Source organism: Salmo trutta, chromosome 9 (genome assembly GCF_901001165.1).
Source record: "Salmo trutta chromosome 9, fSalTru1.1, whole genome shotgun sequence".
NCBI classification, from domain to species: domain Eukaryota; kingdom Metazoa; phylum Chordata; class Actinopteri; order Salmoniformes; family Salmonidae; genus Salmo; species Salmo trutta.
In genome coordinates, this window is record NC_042965.1 from 30,342,199 (window position 1) to 30,362,941 (window position 20,743).

At 39.8% G+C, this 20,743-nt stretch overlaps 1 protein-coding gene across 3 annotated transcripts; it reads right to left on the reverse strand.

Annotated features, from left to right (window-relative positions):
* Nucleotides 1–281: 281 nt before the first annotated feature.
* hdr (hematopoietic death receptor) lies at nucleotides 282–19,892 on the reverse strand. 3 transcript variants are annotated; one of them, XM_029763420.1, is made up of 11 exons: nucleotides 19,803–19,838; nucleotides 19,646–19,752; nucleotides 6,535–6,697; nucleotides 6,100–6,228; nucleotides 5,844–5,955; nucleotides 5,581–5,690; nucleotides 5,322–5,405; nucleotides 4,964–5,004; nucleotides 4,517–4,783; nucleotides 2,211–2,244; nucleotides 282–2,079 (listed from the first exon to the last, which is right to left on the reverse strand). In XM_029763420.1, exons 2-11 carry the CDS (start codon nucleotides 19,685–19,687, stop codon nucleotides 1,781–1,783), a joined length of 1,281 nt encoding a protein of 426 aa, XP_029619280.1. In that variant the 5' UTR covers nucleotides 19,688–19,752; nucleotides 19,803–19,838; the 3' UTR covers nucleotides 282–1,780. The 3 variants fall into 3 exon arrangements, with proteins under 3 accessions (XP_029619280.1, XP_029619278.1, XP_029619277.1); XM_029763418.1 differs by having other exon boundaries at nucleotides 4,685–4,783; nucleotides 19,646–19,892; XM_029763417.1 differs by having other exon boundaries at nucleotides 5,599–5,690; nucleotides 19,646–19,891.
* Between the last annotated feature and the right edge of the window lie 851 nt (nucleotides 19,893–20,743).

The window sequence follows — 20,743 nt, forward strand, 5'->3', positions numbered from 1 at the left end:
TCCCCCCTTTTGTTTTCCTTTATAAAAGCAACTTTGAGATTCAACATGTAATTAAAAGAGCTACCTATATAAAATAAATCTATTATTATTATTATTATTCTGACAATTTATTGATTCAGAATGACCCTTGGAAAAACACACAATTATGACATCACGGAACATGTCAACAGAACAACCCATGTCGTTCTCTCTGATGTCAAAAAGCATACTCTTTTGAGTGATATTCACGTGAAACATTTTAGAACATTTGAGTGCTAGTTAGACATATTTAGAAAAGGGCATAACATTTTAATAATATTTATTTCAAAACTGATGCATTACCATCAACATTTTATCGAAAAAAAAATACAATATTTAGTTGTAAAGAACATCGACATACAATAATAAATATTGACATACATCATGTGTGAAATGTTATATTAAAAATGACACTGGCAAGGCAACTGCACTTTGGATCCAACAAGGAAATATTCTGTAAACTGTAACAGAGGAGATATGAAGAAAATACTTGAATGTTAGTGAAACTGTCCTGAAGGGCAATCTGTGAAGACAAGAACATAGCTAACAATGTAGAGAGAAGATAGTCTCATGATTGCAAAAGACAAACCAAAATCATTCCATCAATGTTAAAAAAGGCCATGCTAAATACTACATCACTAAATACAGTGTACAGTACTACAGGCTGGGAATAGCAGCTCATTAGACAGCAGAAGACTACATTATTTCCATAGATAGCGCCACCTAGTGGAAACTACCTGCTCTGAACTCATGACCTGATCAACATTGCCCATTTACAAATACCAAATTGTCAATGCCATTTTAAACACTTGGTTACACTGAAACATCCTTCAAATAAATCATGTTTAAATATATATATATACACATTTTTTGCTTAAGGAGCAACTGGAACTTTGGCATTATCAGTGTTAAGACAGAACTTTGTTGCAATATCATGGACAGTGAAAGCATTTAATTTCCTGATGAAGTCAAATTGAGATAAAAGTATTGTTTTTACACAAGGTTCATCATCAATACAAATAAACAAAACCACAACAACCAATAAATTATTGCTCAACAAGACCAAAATATATTTTTAAATCTCATAATTACCTGTATTTTTTGATCATGTGTAAATGTGTTTTACATTCATTGCCGACTCTTCAAGAGACACCACTGGGAGTACTTCCCAAATGCCACCCTATTTCCTATATAGTGCATTGCTTTTGAACAGAGCCCTGGTCAAAAGTAACAGGGTTCCATTTGGGAAGCAGCCTTGGTGTTTAAAATACATTCAGGCCAGTCCATAATGGCCCGATCACTATGCACTACATCAGCGTAGACAACATCCGGTGTATATTATCCTGTTCCCCTTCAGCAGTGTTTCCCAGCTCCAGTAACCCCAAAAGCACAACTTTTTGCTGTAGTCCATTACAAACTCACCTGATTCAACTCATTGAGGGCTTGATGATTAGTTGAATCAGGTGTGCTTGTCCAGGGCTAAAACAGAAAAGGTGTGCCGTTAGGGGTACTGGAGGACTGAAGTTGTGAAAAACTAAACATCCACCACCAGCTCTTCAGTCACTAGCCAGTGCATAGCCTACCAGTTCACTGTGTGAAACTGTACAGAGGAAATTACTCAACAGCAAGCCAATAGGCCTGTAACAGCAAGTACCTGGGATCATTTAACGACACACATACGGCTCAGTTCTGACTCATACTGTACACCTCATCCAAGTATTTTTGGTATTTTCCCCATAACTCCGTAGAAGCAGGCATACATTCACTTTTCATTTTCTGCATTTTCATAATAACCATTTTCAATGGCTTTAGAAATAATATTTTCTGCTGATAACCTTTGGCCGAAATAAAATAATGCTTTAATTAGGTCATTCATGTCAGCTTCCATGCCCACTTTCTCCAACCATACTTTCAACAGTTCATAGACTCGATCTTCAGGATGAAGGTGCGCAGTGCTTTTTATAGCGTTGTCAGAGAGTCCGATGTGCCTGAAGAATCTGTTATGGTAGTGAACATCCAGCTCTTCAAAAAGTTCAAAACTTTTCTTCAAGGACTCATCACCTGAAAACAAAAAGGCATGTTAAGACCATTACATCAAAGCCCACCATTCAATAGTGTATTATCAAATTAGGATAAATATTAGTTTATGTTAACTAGTCTAAAACCATAAAATACAGAGGGTATACTCTCACCATTCAAAGGAACCAGTTTTATGAGGACATTTTCCTAAAAAAATACAAATAAAGAAACAACATGGTTCATTATAAATCCTAAAACATAAGTCTGGCTCCTTAATTAGGCCTGTGCACTAGCTCTGAAGTTAACTCTTGGAGGATCATGTAGGAGGGTAGGGGAAGGACCTCTACAACAGCTCTGGGCTTCTTGTCTCTGCCCTTAATCCCTTCCTTGACCCTGCATGTGCATCTATAAATCACATTTACAATGCCTTCAGAAAGTATTGACACCCCTTGGCTTTTTCCACATTTGGTTGTGTTACAGACTGAATTGAAAATTGATTAAATTCACTGGCCAAAACAAAATACCCTATAATGTCAAAGTGGAAGTATGTTTAAAAACATGTTTTGTGCAAATTAATTAAAAAAGAAAAGCTGAAATGTCTTGAGTGAATAAGCATTCAACCCCTTTGCAAGCCTAAAGTTTAAAAAAGCAGACATTGAATATCCCTTTGATTAAGTAATCCTTCTACCCCCCCCCCCCCAAAAAAATGTAAAAAATTAAATAGATGTACTATTGTAAAGTGGTTGTTCCACTGGATATCATAAGGTGAATGGACCAATTTGTAAGTCGCTCTGCTAAATGACGTAAATGTAAAATGTATCAATAAACTCAGTCACTACAAAGATACAGGCGTCCTTCCTAACACAGTTGCCGGAGAGGAAGGAAACCGCTCAGGGATTTCACCATAAGGCCAACTGTGACTTTGAAACAGTTAGAGTTTAATGGCTGTGACAGGAGACAACTGAAGACGGATCAACCACATTTTAGTTACTCCACAATACTAGCCTAGTTGACAGTGAAAAGCTTGTACCGAATAAAAATATTCCAAAACATGCATCCTGTTCACAACAAGGTAAGGAATTAATACTGAAAAAATGTGGCAAAGAAATTCAATTTTTGTCCTGAATAAAAAGTGTTATGTTTGGGGAAAATCAAATACAACACATTACTGAGTACTACTCTCAATATTTTCAAGCATAGTGGTGGCTGCCTCATGTTATGGGTATGCTTGTAATCGTTAAGGACTGGGGAGTTTCAGGATAAAAAAAGCTAAGCACAGGTAAAATCCTAGAGGAAGCTGGTTCAGTCTGCTTTTCACCAGACACTGGGAGATTAATTCACCTTTCAGCAGGACAATAACTTAAAACACAAGGCCAAATCTACACCAGAGTTGCTTACCAAGAACACAGTGACTGTTCCCGAGTGGCTGACTGACAGTTTTGACTTAAATCTACGTGAAAATCTCTGGCAAGATCTGAAAATGGTTATCTAGCAATGATCAATAACTAATTTGACAGAGCTTGAAGTATTCTGAAAATAATAATGTGCAAATATTGCAAAATCCAGCTGTGGAAATATCTTAGACTTACCCAGAAGGACTTACAGCTGTAATCGGACTCAGGGGTGTCTCATGTAAATGAGATATTTCTGTATTTCATTCTCAATAAATCAGCAAACATTTCTAAAAACATGTTTTCACTTTGTCATTATGGGGTACTGTGTGTAGATGGGTGAGAGAAAAAAATAGATTTAATCCATTTAGAATTCAGGCTGTAACACAACAAAATATGGAATAAGTCAAAGGGTCTGAATACTTTCTGAAGGCACTGTATGTGCTTGGGCTTGGCCATTAGCAATAGTTCAGCAAATCTTCAAAAACAAGTCTAAAAATGCACACTAGAAAAAAAACAACTGGTGAACGACCTAGTAAGTCTTCGTCAAGATGGTGCAAAAGGAGTAGCACTACTTCAAAATGGGACATGGTGGCTAAGCGTCCATTTGACCGTAAGATTAATTATTAATTGTGTGTACTAATGCTATTGTAACCGATGTGAAATGGCTAGTTCGTTAGCGGTGGTGCACGCTAATAGCGTTTCAATCGGGTAACGTCACTCGCTCTGCGACCTTAAGTAGTTGTTCCCCTTGCTCTGCAAGGGCCACAGCTTTTGTGGCGCGATGGGTAATAATGCTTCGTGGGGTGTCAGTTGTTGATGTGTGCAGAGGGTCCCTGGTTCAAGCCCAGGTTGGGGCGAGGAGAGGGACAGAAGCTAAACTGTTACACTATCATACATCAGACAACTGTGGCTTTCAACAAACAGTAAGTTAATGGAGCAGAGAATAGAAAGATGAAAACAAAGTAAGACCAGATCCAGAATAGGATGAGTAGAAAATTAACTATAAGGATGGAGTTAGAAAAGAGCTTGGGGGAAGACAGGGGAAGGTAAGTTAGCCTGAGCATGACCAGAGCAGCTGCTCTCACCCCAGCCGTAGTGCCAGGCTGCCTCATGGCCGAAGGGCTGGGAAGCGGGGAGGATCTGGGGAGGGGGGCTGAGGGTAGTGCAGACAGACTGGACTGGGAGGAGTTGGTGGTGTTGGGGAGGCTGTCGCCCAGTCCATTGTCCTCATCCTCTGAGGCTTTGGCACCCACCGCCTGGGTCTGCTGCAGCAAGGGATGGAGCTGTGTGTCATCCAGCACAGCATTCTGGTTGTTCTGCCTCTCCTCAATTGAACTGTTATTTTGATCATCCTGCAAAATTATGTTGTCTAATGAGGAACATTTTTTGCTGTTTGCCATGTTCTCACAAAATGTGTGTAATTTTATCAGCTCATCCCTCAGTAATTTTATCAGAATTAATCAAATTCGATATGCAGTGCTGATTGAGTGACACCGTGAATGTGAAAATAACATTGAATGAGACTGACTCACCACCACGACTTTTAGCGTCGCACTGGGATTATTCTGGGTGTCTGGAACAGAGGAAATGTGACTCAGACACGGTACTTTACATCCAGGTACAATATTGACTGTTCTGTTGACAGCCTTAAGACGCAGTGAGCTTCAAAGCTTTGAGACTATGTGCCCTCTGGTTGGCACTCTATTCTCTTTATAGTGCACTACTTTTGACCAGGGCATATAGGGCTCTGGCCAAAAGTAGTGCACTATATATGGAATAAGGTGCTATTTGGAACACAACCTGAGCTATGGAATAGGGTGCTATTTGGAACACAGCCTGAGCCTTCACTATTGAAAGCAAAGGTATTTATTTTATATAAAATGACCTTACCTGTCCTTTTAAAGCGCTTTCGCCTCATCCAATAGACACCGGCAAGTGCAGCAGTGATACCCAGTACTGCCACCACAATCACCACTACGGTTTCAATAGAGAGAAAATGGTCAACCACATCCCTCTGCTGTTTTCCAAATTAGCAGTTGTTGTTTGAATCCCTGATTGAAACAGTAAATTATCAAATACATGCAAAATTAATACCATTTACAAAAATAACAACACAACAGAGCATGCAGCAAGGTGATGTATGCTGTACCTGGGCCTGGAGTTTTACCTGAGATGGTGCTGGATGTGGGCAGTCTGGTCTCACAGACCGTGTTGGACGTAGTGGTGCAGTTCTTCACCCTTACCTCATTGTCTTTACATCTTGGAGAAGAGGAGGGTTTCAACAAAAATAGATTTCAAAAATAAAAAGATATGGAATGTGAACAGTCTTCATTTTGTAATGTTTAATGATAATCTAATGGAAGTTAGTTTGTCAAGTATCAGTGAGTATGCTTAAATATTCTATGGACCTACCTTGAGCACTTTCTGCACACCTCGCAGGCTTGGTCAGGGGCACAGAAATACCCTGGTTTACACTGGCACTCTGTGTTCTGAGTGATGGTGCATGTCTTTGTGGTCACCTGATCTGTGACAGGAACACAGAGTTTGGCATGTTGAAGACACAAAAAGAGCAGGGCCTGCATTCATAAAGCATCACAGAGTAGAACTGCTGATGTTGGCTCTGTTTTGTCATTTTAATGGCATAATTTCATCGTCAAACAGAATTTACCTGAGCGACACTTAGTGCACTTTAAGCACTGTCGCAGTCCGTTGTCATGTTCAGTGTATGTGTCGAGGTCACAGTCCTCACATGTTCCTTTCTCCAAGGCACCCGTGCAGTACGCTTTGACATATTTACCTGAGGCCATAGAGAAACAACAGTTGTCTACCTGTACATAAAGCAGACACTTGACGGTCAGCTGAATATTAATTACTGTAGCCATATAACCGGAGTCATTACAAGGTCAAACTTGCTTCAGTAGTTTCCATGATGGATTTCACCTTGTGACAGACTGGCTTCGTCCCAAATAGCACCCTATATAGCACACTACTTTTGACCAAGGCCCATCGGGCTCTGGTCACAGGTAGTGCACTATATAAGGAATAGCATAGGGTACCATTTCGGATGCATACACTGTGGATCTCAAATCTTCATTTGTCTCACCAGCTGGGCAATTCAAACAGCAGATGTTGTCATGTGGGTACTCCAGGTTTTCCCTGCATGAGATGTCCCGCTGTTTCCTGTTCCTGACGCTGCCTCCTGTCTGTGTCAACTCAAGGCCAGATTGAGCTGCCGCCATGGGGTTGAGGGCCCAGATGAGGACAACCTTAGATAAAGATGAACAACTTGTATTAAAAACACTGTCATCCAGTTGTCCCCTTGCTTCCTTTAGACACCCATAGCATCTAAGCAAAGTGTAATCAAAGTGGGTTAGCAAATCTGCATTGTAGAGCTAGTTATTTATTGTCTTACAATATGCCATTATCAAATTAACTTTTTTTTGTCATATGCACAGGAAACAGTGTGGTCTACACAGTACAATGACATTATTGACTTTACAATAAAACCGGGAATACCTCGAGGTTCCATATTAATGATTAACCAGGGAAGGGCCAAATCACAATCCCAGAATATTTTGGAGATCATCCAAACCTTGTTAGCAAAGCAATTTCTTAGCAATCGCACATACAGAGCTCCTTGTCCGAATGACATCATAGTTTACAACACTTAGGTTTAATAACAGGACCAATATAATTTCATTCCTGATCACACCACTGACTCTCTAGCAAAACAAATACAAAGTTCAGCTACTGCGGAAGAGGGGAAGCAATAAATGGGAATTTCCATCAACGGCAATATTGGAGATGGCTCATAAATATCTCACTTAAATATTGAGACATGGTTGACTACTAATATGCCATTTAATGTGATGTGTAGAAAATGAGACATCCGCAAGTTGCCAGTCATTGAGAATGTGGTTATTTTAGGCTGCATTTAAAGGCCCCACAATTCTGATCTCTTGCTATTAATTGGGCAAAAGATCAGAATTGGGATGCCTCTGTAAACGCAGCCTCATACACAGTGAACATGGAAGAAAGAGTTTAACATGTCTTTCTTATCCCTGTCACTTCAACTATAAGTGAAGCAAGCCTAGTTCCACAAACTGTTCCAATGGGTTCCAATTAATCTCCAAACAGAAACATGTGCTGAATTAATAAGATCACTGAAAAATAATGTTGCCAGTGTAATTATGAGGTAGAAACGTTCTATAGCCTAGGTCTTTATATGGTTGAACTAGGCCTGTGTGTGTGCTGTATTTCTCAGCTAAAGACAAATAAGAACGGTGTTTGCAATTTCCCCACTAATCCCTTTGGAATTGCCGCTGAGTCACAAGATACATGGGCACACCCAATTTAGCAACCTGTATTCATATGTACGTTACAGTGGAGTATGTCCAAATATGGCCTTCCTACAAACCTGCTGAACAAATTAAAACCCAAGCACATTCCAGACAAGACGCTACATGACAGCTACACTGCATTATAAACAGTGATTCGAGCCCTGAATCCTGATAGGCTAACAGCCGTGGTATATCAGACCATATACCATGGGTATGACAACACATGTACTTATTTCTCTAATTACATTGGTAACCAGTTTATAATAGCAATAAGGCACCTCAGTGGTTTGTGATGTATGGCCAATATATCACTGCTTAGGGCTATATTCAGGCACTCAGCTTTGCGTCGTACGTAAGAACAGCCCTTAGCCGTGGTATATTAGCCATATTCAGTTTAAGTCGGAAGTTTACATACACTTAGGTTGGAATCATTAAAACTTGTTTTTCAACCACACCACAAATTTTGTTAACAAACTATAGTTTTGGCAAGTTGATTAGGACATCTACTTTGCGCATGACAAGTCATTTTCCAACAATTGTTTACAGATTATTTCACTTAATCACAATTCCAGTGGGTCAGGAGTTTACATACACGAAGTTGACTGTGCCTTTAAACAGCTTGGACAATTCCAGAAAATTATGTCATGGCTTTAGAAGCTTCTGATAGACTAATTGACATCATTTGAGTCAATTGAAGGTGTACCTGTGGATGTATTTCAAGGCCTACCTTCATACTCAGTGCCTCGTTGCATGACATGGGAAAATCAAAAGAAATCAGCCAAGACCTCAGAAAAAGAAATTGTAGACCTCCACAAGTCTGGTTCATCCTTGGGAGCAATTTCCAAATGCCTGAAGGTATCACATTCATCTGTACAAACAATAGTATGCAAGTATAAACACCATGAGACCACGCAGCCATCATACTGCTCAGGAAGGAGACGTGTTCTGTCTCCTAGAGATGAACATACTTTGGTGCGAAAAGTGCAAATCAATCCCAGAACAGCAGCAAAGGACCTTGTGAAGATGCTGTAGGAAACAGGTACAAAAGTATCTATAGCCATAGTAAAATTAGTCCTAGTTTGTAACTGCACATGGGGACAAAGATCGTACTTTTTGGAGACATGTCCTCTGGGCTGATGAAACTAAAATAGAACTGTTTGGCCATAATGACCATTGTTATGTTCGGAGGAAAAAAGGGGAGGCTTGCAAGCCAAAGAACACCATCCCAACAGTGAAGCATGGGGGTGGCAGCATCATGTTGTGGCGGTGCTTTGCTGCAGGAGGGACTGGTGCACTTCACAAAATAGATGGCATCACGAGGTAGGAAAAATATGTGGATATATTGAAGCAACATCTCAAGACATCAGTCAGGAAGTTAAAGCTTGGCCGCAAATGGGTCTTCCAAATGGACATTGACCCCAAGCATATTACCAAAGTTGTGGCAAAATGGCTTAAGGACAACAAAGGCAATGTATTGGACTGGCCATCACAAAGCCCTGACCTCAATCCTATAGAAAATGTGTGGGCAGAACTGAAAAAGTGTGTGCGTGCAAGGAGGCCTACAAACCTGACTCAATTACACCAGCTCTGTCAGGAGGAATGGGCCAAAATTCACCCAACTTATTGTGGGAAGCTTGTGGAAGGCTACCCAAAACGTTTGATCCAAGTTAAACAATTTAACCTCTTATGGCTAGGGGGCAGTATTTTCACGGCTGGATAAAAAACGTACTCGATTTAATCTGATTATTAGTCCTGCCCAGAAACTAGAACATGCATATAATTATTAGCCTTGGATAGAAAACACTCCAAAGTTTCTAAAACTGTTTGAATGGTGTCTGTGAGTATAACAGAACTCCTATGGCAGGCAAAAACCTGAGAAGGTTCTGTTCAGGAAGTACCCTGTCTGAACATTTCTTGCCCTTGTTGATTCTCTCTATCTATTACAAGGGATCTCTGCTGTTACGTGACACTTCCCACGTCTCCAATGGGCTCTCAGAGCCCGGGAAAAACAGGAATGACGTAATTCAAAGCCCTGGCTGAAACACACGAGAGCAAAAGCTAAGTGGTCTATCAGTGGACAAATGCTTAGGCTCGTGACCTGCCCTGCCCCCGTCTTTCGGTTTTTCCCTCAGTTTACAGACATGCAGATTCCCGGTCGGAATATTATCGCTTTTCTACGAGATAAATTGCATAAAAATTGGTTTTAAACAGCGGTTGACATGCTTCGAAGTACGGTAATGGAATATTTAGATTTTTTTTGCCACGTTCTGCGCCATGCGCGCGACCGTGATTTACCATTGGGATAGTGTCTAGAACGCACGAACAAAACGTCGTTGATGGAACATAACGATGGATTATTTGGGACCAAACCAACATTTGTTATTGAAGTAGAAGCCCTGGGAGTGCATTCTGACGAAGAACAGGAAAGGTAAGACCATTTTTCTTATAGGAAATGTGATTTTGGTGAAGGCTAAACTGGTTGGGTGTCTAAATAGCTAGCCCTGTGATGCCGGGCTATGTACTTAGAATATTGCAAAATGTGCTTCATCCGAAAAGCTATTTTAAAATCGGACATATCGAGTGCATAGAGGAGTTCTGTATCTATAATTCTTAAAATAATTGTTATGCTTTTTGTGAACGTTTATCGTGAGTAATTTAGTAAATTCACCGGAAGTGTTCGGTGGGAATGCTAGTTCTGAACGTCACATGCTAATGTAAAAAGCTGGTTTTTGATATAAATATGAACTTGATTGAACGGACATGCATGTATTCTATAACATAATGTCCTAGGTGTGTCATCCGATGAAGATAATCCAAGGTTAGTGCTGCATTTAGGTGTGGTTTTGTTTTTTGTGACATTATATGCTAGCTTGAAAAATGGGTGTCTGATTATTTCTGGCTGGGTACTCTGCTGACAATCTAATGTTTTGCTTTCGCTGTAAAGCCTTTTTGAAATCGGACAGTGTGGTTAGATTAACGAGAGTCTTGTCTTTAAATAGCTGTAAAATAGTCATATGTTTGAAAAATGGAAGTTTTCGGATTTTAGAGGAGTTTGTATTTCGCGCCACGCCCATCATTGGATATTGGAGCAGAAGTTCCGCTAGCGGAACATCTAGATGTAAGAGGTTAACCTGTCTGGGCTAGGGGGCAGTATTTTCAGGGCCGGATAAAAAACATACCCGATTTAAACTGGTTACTACTCTTGCCCAGAAACGAGAATATGCATATTATTAGTAGATTTGGATAGAAAACACTGACGTTTCTAAAACTGTTTGAATGGTGTCTGTGAGTATAACAGAACTCATATGGCAGGCAAAAACCTGAGAAAATTCCAAGCAGGATGTGGCCTGTGAGAATTTGTAGTTCTTCTTTTGATTCTCTATCAAAACTACAGTATATGTGGGGTTACGTTGCACTTTCTAAGGCTTCCATTGGCTGTCCAAAGCCTTCAGAAAGCGGATTGAGCCGTCTCCTGTCTCTGGGCAGAGTATAGTAGCTCAGTTTCTCAGTGGTCTGCCTGGGGACAAAGAGATTGGATATGCGCGTTCACTCGGGCACACTGTTTTTTCTTTTTCTCTTTGAATGAATTTCCTCTTTGAATGAATACACTATTGTCCGGTTGGAATATTATTGCTATTTTACGAGAAAAATACCATAAAAATTGATTTTAAACAGCGTTTGACATGCTTCTAAGTACGGTAATGGAACATTGACTTTTGTTGTCTCGAAATGCGCTCGCACGTTACCCTTTGGATAGTGAACTGAACGCACGAACAAAACGGAGGTATTTGGACATAACTATGGATTATTTGAAACAAAAGCAACATTTCTTGTGGAAGTAGCAGTCCTGGGAGTGCATTCTGACGAAGATCAGCAAAGGTAATACAATATTTCTAATACTAATTCTGAGTATAGTTTGCTCCGAACTTGGCGGGTGTCAAAATAGCTAGCCGTGATGGCTGAGCAATGTACTCAGAATATTGAAAAATGTGCTTTCGCCGAAAAGCTATTTTAAAATCTGACAAATCTGACATAGCGATAAAGGAGTTCTGTATCTATAATTCTTAAAATAATTGTTATGTATTTTGTCAATGTTTATGATGAGTAATTGTAAATTCACCGGAAGTTTTTGGTGGGAATACACTTTCTGAACATCACACGCCAATGTAAAAAGCAGTTTTTGGATATAAATATGAACAAAACATACATGTATTGTATAACATAATGTCCTAGGAGTGTCATCTGATGAAGATCAAAGGTTAGTGCTTCATTTAGCTGTGTTTTGGGTTTTTGTGACATATATGCTTGCTTGGAAAATGGCTGTGTGATTATTTTGGTCTATGTACTCGCCTAACATAATGTAATGTTTTGCTTTCGCTGTAAAGCCTTTTTGAAATCGGACAATGTGGTTAGATTAACGAGAGTCTTATCTTTAAAATGGTGTAAAATAGTCGCATGTTTGAAAAATTTTAATTATTGCATTTTGAGGTTTTAGTATTTCACGCCACGCTGTTCCACTGGCTGTTGAATAGAGTGGGACAGTCACATCCCACCTAGCCCAGAGAGGTTCAAGGCAATGCTACCAAATACTAACTGAGTGTGTGCAAACTTTTGACCCACTGTGAATGTGATGAAAGAAATAAAAGCTGAAATAAATCACTCTACTATTATTCTGACATTTCACATTCTTAAAATAAAAAGTGGTGATCCTAACTGACCTAAAAACAGGGAATTTTTACTAGGTTTAAATGTCAGGAATTGTGAAAAACTGAGTTTAACCTCTCTTTGGTAGGGGGCAGTATTTTCACGTCCGGATGAAAAGCGTGCCCAAAGTAAACTGCCTGTTACTCAGGCCCAGAAGCAAGGATATGCATATAATTGGTAGATTTGGATAGAAAACTCAAAAAAGTTTCTAAAATTGTTAAAATTATGTCTGAATATAACAGAACTGATATGGCAGGCAAAACCCTGAGGACAAACCATCCCCCCCCAAAAATGTTTCAGCCTACCACTGTTTAATGGCTGTCACTTTTATTATAAGGAGAAATCCTCACAGACTGCAGTTCCTAGGGCTTCCACTAGATGTCAACAGTCTTTAGAAAGAGTTTCATGCTGGTTTTTGGAAAAATGAGCCAGAAATTGTAGTTTTTCCAGGTGGCTCCCATTTTGGCTGTAGTGTTTCCAAGCGCGTGGAAGAGATCGCGTTCTTTGGTATTTTTCTCCGGTAAAGACAATAACGATTCTACGTCTTAAATTGTATCGTTTATTTACGTATTAGGGTACCTAAGGTTTGATTATAAACGTTGTTTGACTTGTTTGGAAAAGTTTATTAGTAACGTTTGGGATTAATTTTGTATGCATTTTGATGGGAGGGAAACTGGGTGGATTATTGACGGAAGCGCGCCAGCTAAACTGAGTTTTTATGGATATAAAGGACATTATCAAACAAAAGGACCATTTGTGATGTATCTGGGACCTTTGAGTGCCAACAGAAGAAGATCAAAGGTAAGGCATTTATTATATTGCTCTTTCTGACTTTCGTGGCGCACCTACCTGGTTGAAATATGTTTTTCATGTTTTTGTATGCGGGGCGCTGTCCTCAGATAATCGCATGGTGTGCTTTTGCTGTAAAGCTTTTTTGAAATCTGACACGGCGGCTGGATTAACAAGAAGTTAAGCTTTATTTTGATGTATTACACTTGTGATTTTATGAAAGTTAAATATTTATAATTCTGTAGTTTGAATTTCGCGCTCTGCAATTTCACCGGATGTTGGCCAGGTGGGACGCTACCATCCCACCTGCCCATAAGAAGTTAAATGTATTTGGCTAAGGTGTATGTAAACTTCCGACTTCAACTGTATATGAATGTCAGCATGTATTCTTTCTGTAGATATAGCATCCTATCGGGCTGTATCACCACCTGGTACAGCAACTGCACCGCCCGCAACCGCAGGGGTCTCCAGAGGGTGGTGCGGTCTGCCACGGCCTGTTCACCCCGCTATCAGAAGGCGAGGTCAGTACAGGTGCATGAAAGCTGGGACCGAGATACTAAAAAACTGAAAAACAGCTTCTATCCCAAGGCTATCAGACTGTTAAATAGCCGTCACTAGCTGGGTTCCATCCGGTTAGGCAACCCTGCAACCCAGCAGCTGCCCTATATACACATAGACTTGGATTCACTGGCCTCTTTAATAATGGAACACTAGTCACTTTAATAATGTTTACATATTGCTTTACTCATCTCATATGTATATACTGTATTCTATTCTACTATATTTTAGTCAATGCCACTCTGACTTTGCTCGATCTAATATTTATTTGACATTTACATTTTTGTCATTTAGCAGACGCTCTTATCCAGAGCAACTTACAGTAGTGAATGCATACATTTCATGCATTTTTATTTTTTGTACTGGCCCCCCGTGGGAATCGAACCCACAACCCTGGCGTTGCAAACACCATGCTCTACCAACTGAGCCACAGGGAATTCTTTTCATTTGTGTATTGTTAGATACTACTGCACTGTTGGAGTTAGGAACACAAGCATTTCACTACACCAGCAATAACATCTGCTAAATATGTGCATGTGACCATTAAACTTTGATTTGATGATTCTGCCAGTGTCTTTGTGCAAAGTTGAGGGTCGCTAGACTTCAATGTTCATAGTATTGATGTCAGACTGAAGAACAGAGGACACAGATGATTATTGTATCGTGTGAAACTTTCAGACTTTCTGATGTTGTGGGATTCTCTCTGGTGTTTACAGAACATTGGTGCTGTGAGATTAGGATATCAGGGCCTGTTTAGACAAAACAATTGTAGCAGTAGAACAAAGGATTACAATGTATGAGAAGAAAATTAGCTGTTATTGGCAGAGAGGTTTGGAACTGTCTTTTTTATTGGTTTATTAACTAAATTTACCGCCTGGTGATGGCACCATGGAAGGCCAAAACTCCATTCCACCAAAACAGGCTGAAATTTCAGGCAGTCTTTTCAAACAGCTGTTAAACTAAAAGGGCATATCATAATTTTCACAATATTATTCCAACCTCATATAGTACGGCTGGGCGATATGGACAAACAAAGATCATTTTCAACATTTTCATCAATTTCTGCACTTTTATTAGAAATGTCCACACGCAGCATGATATGGGCAAAAAACTCTAAGCCCATTTAATTGGTGAACTGTTGGAATCACGAAATATAATGATTACTCTAATTCTATAGTTGGAATATAGTGGGCAGCACCTTGATGAATATATTGTTGTTTGACATGACAAGGATTGAATAAGCCAGGGAGGAATTATTGACAGGGTTGGTCAGTGTTTCCAGGAGACCGTAATTAGATGTTACCCTTTCCATGACATAGACTGACCAGGTGAATCCTTGTGAAAGCTATGATCCCTTATTGATGTCACTTTTTGAATCAACTTAAAACCAGTGTAGATGAAGGGGAGGACACGGGTTGAAGAAGGATTTCTAAGGCTTGAGACACGGATTGTGTATGTGTGCCATTCAGAGGGTGAATGGACAAGACAAAATATGTAAGTGCCTTTGAACAGGGTAGTAGGTGCCAGGCGCACCGGTTTGAGTATGCAAAGAACTGCAATGCTGCTGGGTTTTTCACACTCAACAGTGACCCGTGTGTATCAAGAATGGTCCACCACCCATGTCCCTGTGAATTGAGGCTGTTCTGAGGGCAAATGGGGGGGGGGGGGGGGTGGCAACTCAATATTAGGAAGGTGTGACTCATATACTCAGTGTATATAAAACACAGGAAATCAAGTTTTTGACTGCACTGGGCCTTTAAGGCTTAAGGTTTATTTATTTTAAATGTATGTAGTTCTATCCTTGTGATGCAGGCCCACTTCTACATTCATGTTAAGTATTATCTAACGTTTGATCTGTTTGGATCCGAGTAAGAGGAAAGGGGATACCTACTCAGTTGCACAACTAATTCAAACGAAATACAGCTATTTTTTCCTCTTGCCGTAGCTTCTGCTTTAGCTGCTAATGGGGATCCTAATAAAATAGAAAAACTGTATAGCCCTGCTTTTGAAAAGGCATTGAGGCTAATAAACATAAGTAATCTTGAGTACAACCTCAACTGATTTAAATCCTTCATAAACGAGTAAATAGGATCAGTGACAAACAATGTCATATATTGGAAACATTCTCCTACCATGAAAGCTTAATAACTTGACCCACATGCGATAATAACACGTGGTAGTGTCAGAGATGTACAACCTCCTACAGCACAATATAACAACTTATGCAAACAGCTTGAACTTTTAACACATTTGCTTGAGTAGTAGCCCAGAGGCTGTTTACAGTGCATTCGGAAAGTATTCAGACCCCTTACCTTTTTCCACATTTTGTTACATTACAGCCTGATTCTAAAATGTATTAAAAATTGCCCCCCCCCCCTTTCAATCTACACAATACCCCATAATGACATAGCAACAACAGGTTTGTAGAAATTCTAGCAAAATTAAACCCTGGAAATATCACATTTAAATAAGTATCCAGACCCTTTATTCAGTACTTTGTTGGGGCACCTTTGGCAACAATTACAGTCTCAAGTCTTCTTGGGTATGACGCTACAAGCTTGGCACACCTGTATTTGGGGAATTTCTCCCATTCTTCTCTGCAGATCCTCTCAAGCTCTGTCAGGTTGATTGGGGAGCACTGCTGCACAGCTATTTTCAGGTCTCTCCAGAGATGTTCCATCGGGTTCAAATCCAGGCTCTTGCTGGACCACTTGTCCCGAAGCCACTCCTGCGTTGTCTTGGCTGTGGGGTTAGGGTCGTTGTCTTGTTGGAAAGTGAACCGTCGCCCTGGTTGACTCCAATCAAGTTGTAGAAACATCTCAAGGATGATCAATGGAAACAGTATGCACCTGAGCTCAATTACAAGTCCCATATCAAAGGGTCTCAATATTTATGTAAATAAGATATGTATTTTATTTTTAATACATTTGGCAAACATCTCCAAAAACCTGTTTTCACTTTGTCATTTTGGGGTATTGTGTGTAGATTGATGAGAAAAAGGGTAAAAGATGAACGGAGCAAAGTGAAGAGAGAATTTTGATAGCAACCTGCTCCAGCGCGGACAGCGACCCTAGGCACACAGCCAAGACAGCGAAGGAGTGGCTTCGGGACATGTCTCTCAATGTCCTTGAGTGGACCAGCCAGAGCCCGGACTTGAACCCGATCTAACATCTCTGGAGAGACCTGAAAATAGCTGTGCAGCGATGCTCCCCATCCAACCTGACAGAGCTTGAGAGGATCTGCAGAGAAGAACGGGGAAAAACTCCCCAAATACAGGTCTGCCAAGCTTGTAGCGTCACACCCAAGAAGACTTAAGGCTGTAATCGCTACCAAAGGTGCCCCAACAAAGTACTGAATAAAGGGTCTGAATACTTATGTAAATGTGGTATTTCCATAAAAAAATTGTAATCAATTAGCAAAAATGTCTAAATACCATTTTTTGCGTTGTCATTATGGGGTATTGTGTGTAGGCTGATGAGGGGGAAAAAACGATTCGATCAATTTTAGAATAAGGCTGTAGCGTAACAAAATGTGGAAAAAGTCAAGGGGTCTGAATACTTTTTAAATGCACTGAACATCAAACTTCTCAGAGTGGGAGTGCTGATCTAGAAACAGTTTTGCCTTTTAAGATCTTAATGAATAAGATCGCATGGATAGGGGGACTTCACCACTCCTACTCTGAGAAGCTTGATAACTAGTCTCCCTAGGCCGATGGGAAGTCCGGGATTTCCGTGACTTGATGATAGCTGTAGCTTGATGATAGCTACTTGATGATAGCTACTTGATGATAGCTACTTGATGATAGCTACTTGAGGAGGTAAATAGATTCATCACTTTCCACAAGTAGATGATAATAGTTAGTTATTTTACACAGAACACAAGATGACATGTTTCCCCCATAGTAGATATTCTAAGACCTTGTTCGCTGTAAAAAGATATCCTTTCATTTTAACTCTAATCAAATGGCATGTTGTTGCCATTTTTCAACAGGAGCACACCTGGGAAATAAAATATAGATATAGACTACCGTACGGAGCAGCCACCTCATTGCATATATATATATATATATATATATATATATATATATATATATATATATATATATATATATATTCTTTTTTTTCTTTCTTTTTTTTCAGCATGAGGTACACAAACTGCACAACTTTAAGGGCATATCAGATTAAAAAACATGTATGAGTATGTACAGCAGTGTTCTAGAATATTGGACCGTCAGCATTTTTCCTTTCTAATTCCAGGAGATGCGTTCAGAAATCTGAATTTTCAAAATGCAGACCATCAAAAAGAAAATCTGTTTTAAACCATTTCATCTGCGTTTTATATTGCTTGCAATTAAATAAAGCTATTTTTTGCTAAAACTATGCATGGTCATCATATTTATAATGTTTATCATAGAAAGAGTGTAGCCAGCTACATTTCCTAATGTTTTGCTTGAAGTTAATCTTGCATTTTACCAGAGAAAAGTAGGCTACACTGAGAAAAGTACTGGAGAAAAGTATACTGAACAAAAATATAAATACAACAATTTCCAAGATTTTACTGAGTTACAGTTCGTATAAGGAAATCAGTCAATTGAAATAAATATATTAGGCCCTAATCTATGGATTTCACATGACTGGGCAGGGGTGCAGCCATGGGTGGGCTTTGGAAGGCAGAAATACTCCTCAGACGATCCCACAGGTGAGGAAGCCAGATGTGCAGGTCCTAGGCTGGCGTGGTTACACGCGGTATGCGGTTGAGGCCGGTTGAACGCACTGCCAAATTCTCTAAAATAACATTATGGTACAGAAATGAACATTCAATTCTCTGGCAACAGCTCTGGTGGACATTCCTACTGGATGGATTATGCTCACTAACAGGGATGTAAACAAAATTCAGCAAAAATTGTAAGAGAAATAAGCTTCTGTTATTTGAGCTCATGAAACCAACACTTTACATGTGGAGTTTATATTTTGTTCAGAGTAGCTGCACATCAGTCTGAGCGCTGTCTGCTAATAGAATGCCTGTTTATGTATCCTCATCCAAGTGGAGAAGTGCAACTGAAGCACATAATTTGTCTGATGCCAAGCAGAAATTACAATAAGAATTTTAGATCTGCATTTACAAAAAACGCAGCAAGACATTTCTTATACATAAAAATCTCTGCGTGAAAAACGCAATTTCTCCAACTGTCAAGATAGCGGAAATGTCGGCCACCTGGATACCCGTTGGTTGGGAGTTGTGGATTCTGGCTGTGCGTTCCCCGTGTAGGGTGGTCACAGAGCCGCGTACCTATGTCACAACTACCGCATCTCAGCGACTATGATTTACGGTTTAATGTGGACTATGATTTACTCGATGTCACAATGGGACGCCGGATTAAGTATGCGGCTCTGAGACCAAAATTCCCAACCAACGCGTCCTCTATTCATTTGAATGTGTTGACATTTGGAGGAATTGCTTGAGCTGCACTGAGAATTAAACACTGCTGTGCATAAGTGTACACGTTTGGTACTATGATGGGCCCTTTAGTCAAACAGTAGGCTACACCGGCTTCAACCGGCGCCACACAAAAATGTCACACCTGTATGAGGCCTTTCCATTGGCATGTTTACGCGACATTCTTTCTGGCCGACCACATGGCGTATCGATTCTGAAGATTTTGAATTTTAGAATACATTTGAATCAAAAGTAAGCCAACATCGATAATTTCATTGGCGTGTGAATGGCATCGCTACGTGCAGTGTGTGAACAATGTTCCCAGTCAATTTGATCCCACCGACCGATACAAGTGTCGCGTGAAGGAAAAAAAAAAAAAAAACTTACCATCAAATGTATATAGCTCATATTCAAAGGTGGCGTAGCCATCCCCGTTGAGAGAACCACTATCCGACTATACTCAACGGTGGTGTACACATCCCAGTTGAGAGAACCACTATCCGACTATACTCAACGGTGGTGTACACATCCCAGTTGAGAGAACCAGCATCCAATATTCTACTTTTATCTCGCGGAGCAAAACTTTAGCCAACTCTCCTCATGAGAGAACGTTCTAGATGACGATTGCGCAGTCTCCGTCACGCCCCTTTAGTCAATAGATTATCTAGGTAAATCCCAATTTAACCTTGTCCTCTATCCTAGACACTTTTTTGTCTTTAGATATCTAAAAAGGAAGTGCAAATAGGCCTAGATGCCTAATACTTGTTCCATTATTATTATTATTATCATCATCATCCACAGAATTAAAGGATGCTTTTGGGGATAATTTGATACATGTTTAATTACAGTATAAATGCAAATAGAAAACAGAATATGGATTGAGTTGTTGAATATGTCTTATTCCATATATCATACACGGGAGTTAAAGAGTATATATAAACCTTTAAAAATGCGGTTTTAGTTGGGGAAAACCCACTTTGTAAAACTTCAAGGATTACAAGGCACACAACATTATCAATGTGGAAAACGCTCTTTCTGAGTGTGTCAGTTTGACATTATCTATGCAACAGTTGTCTGCTCCGCTGAGATACAGTATCTCTAGTCTCTCACGCAGACACGGCCATATAGTCACAGGAAGAGGAGGGTTAAACGGACACATTTGCTCAGAAAGAGAGGAATTTCATACTCACATAAGAGTGCTGGGACGCATGAACTAGCATACCTAACAGTGCACTGTGAAACGACACTAACCTGTTCAAACTCATCTACTGATATAATTATTTGTGGATGGTTTAGATCAAATTTAAGTATATTTTTGACCTATTTAGTTCATATATCAAATACAATATTAACATTTACAATGAAAGTTAAAAATAATAATACAGGATGGACAGGTGCATCAAACGTTGTGCCGCAGTTGTCATACAGTAGCCTATACTGTCTGAATCCAACACAGCCACACATTGTACAGAACATGTTTAGTTT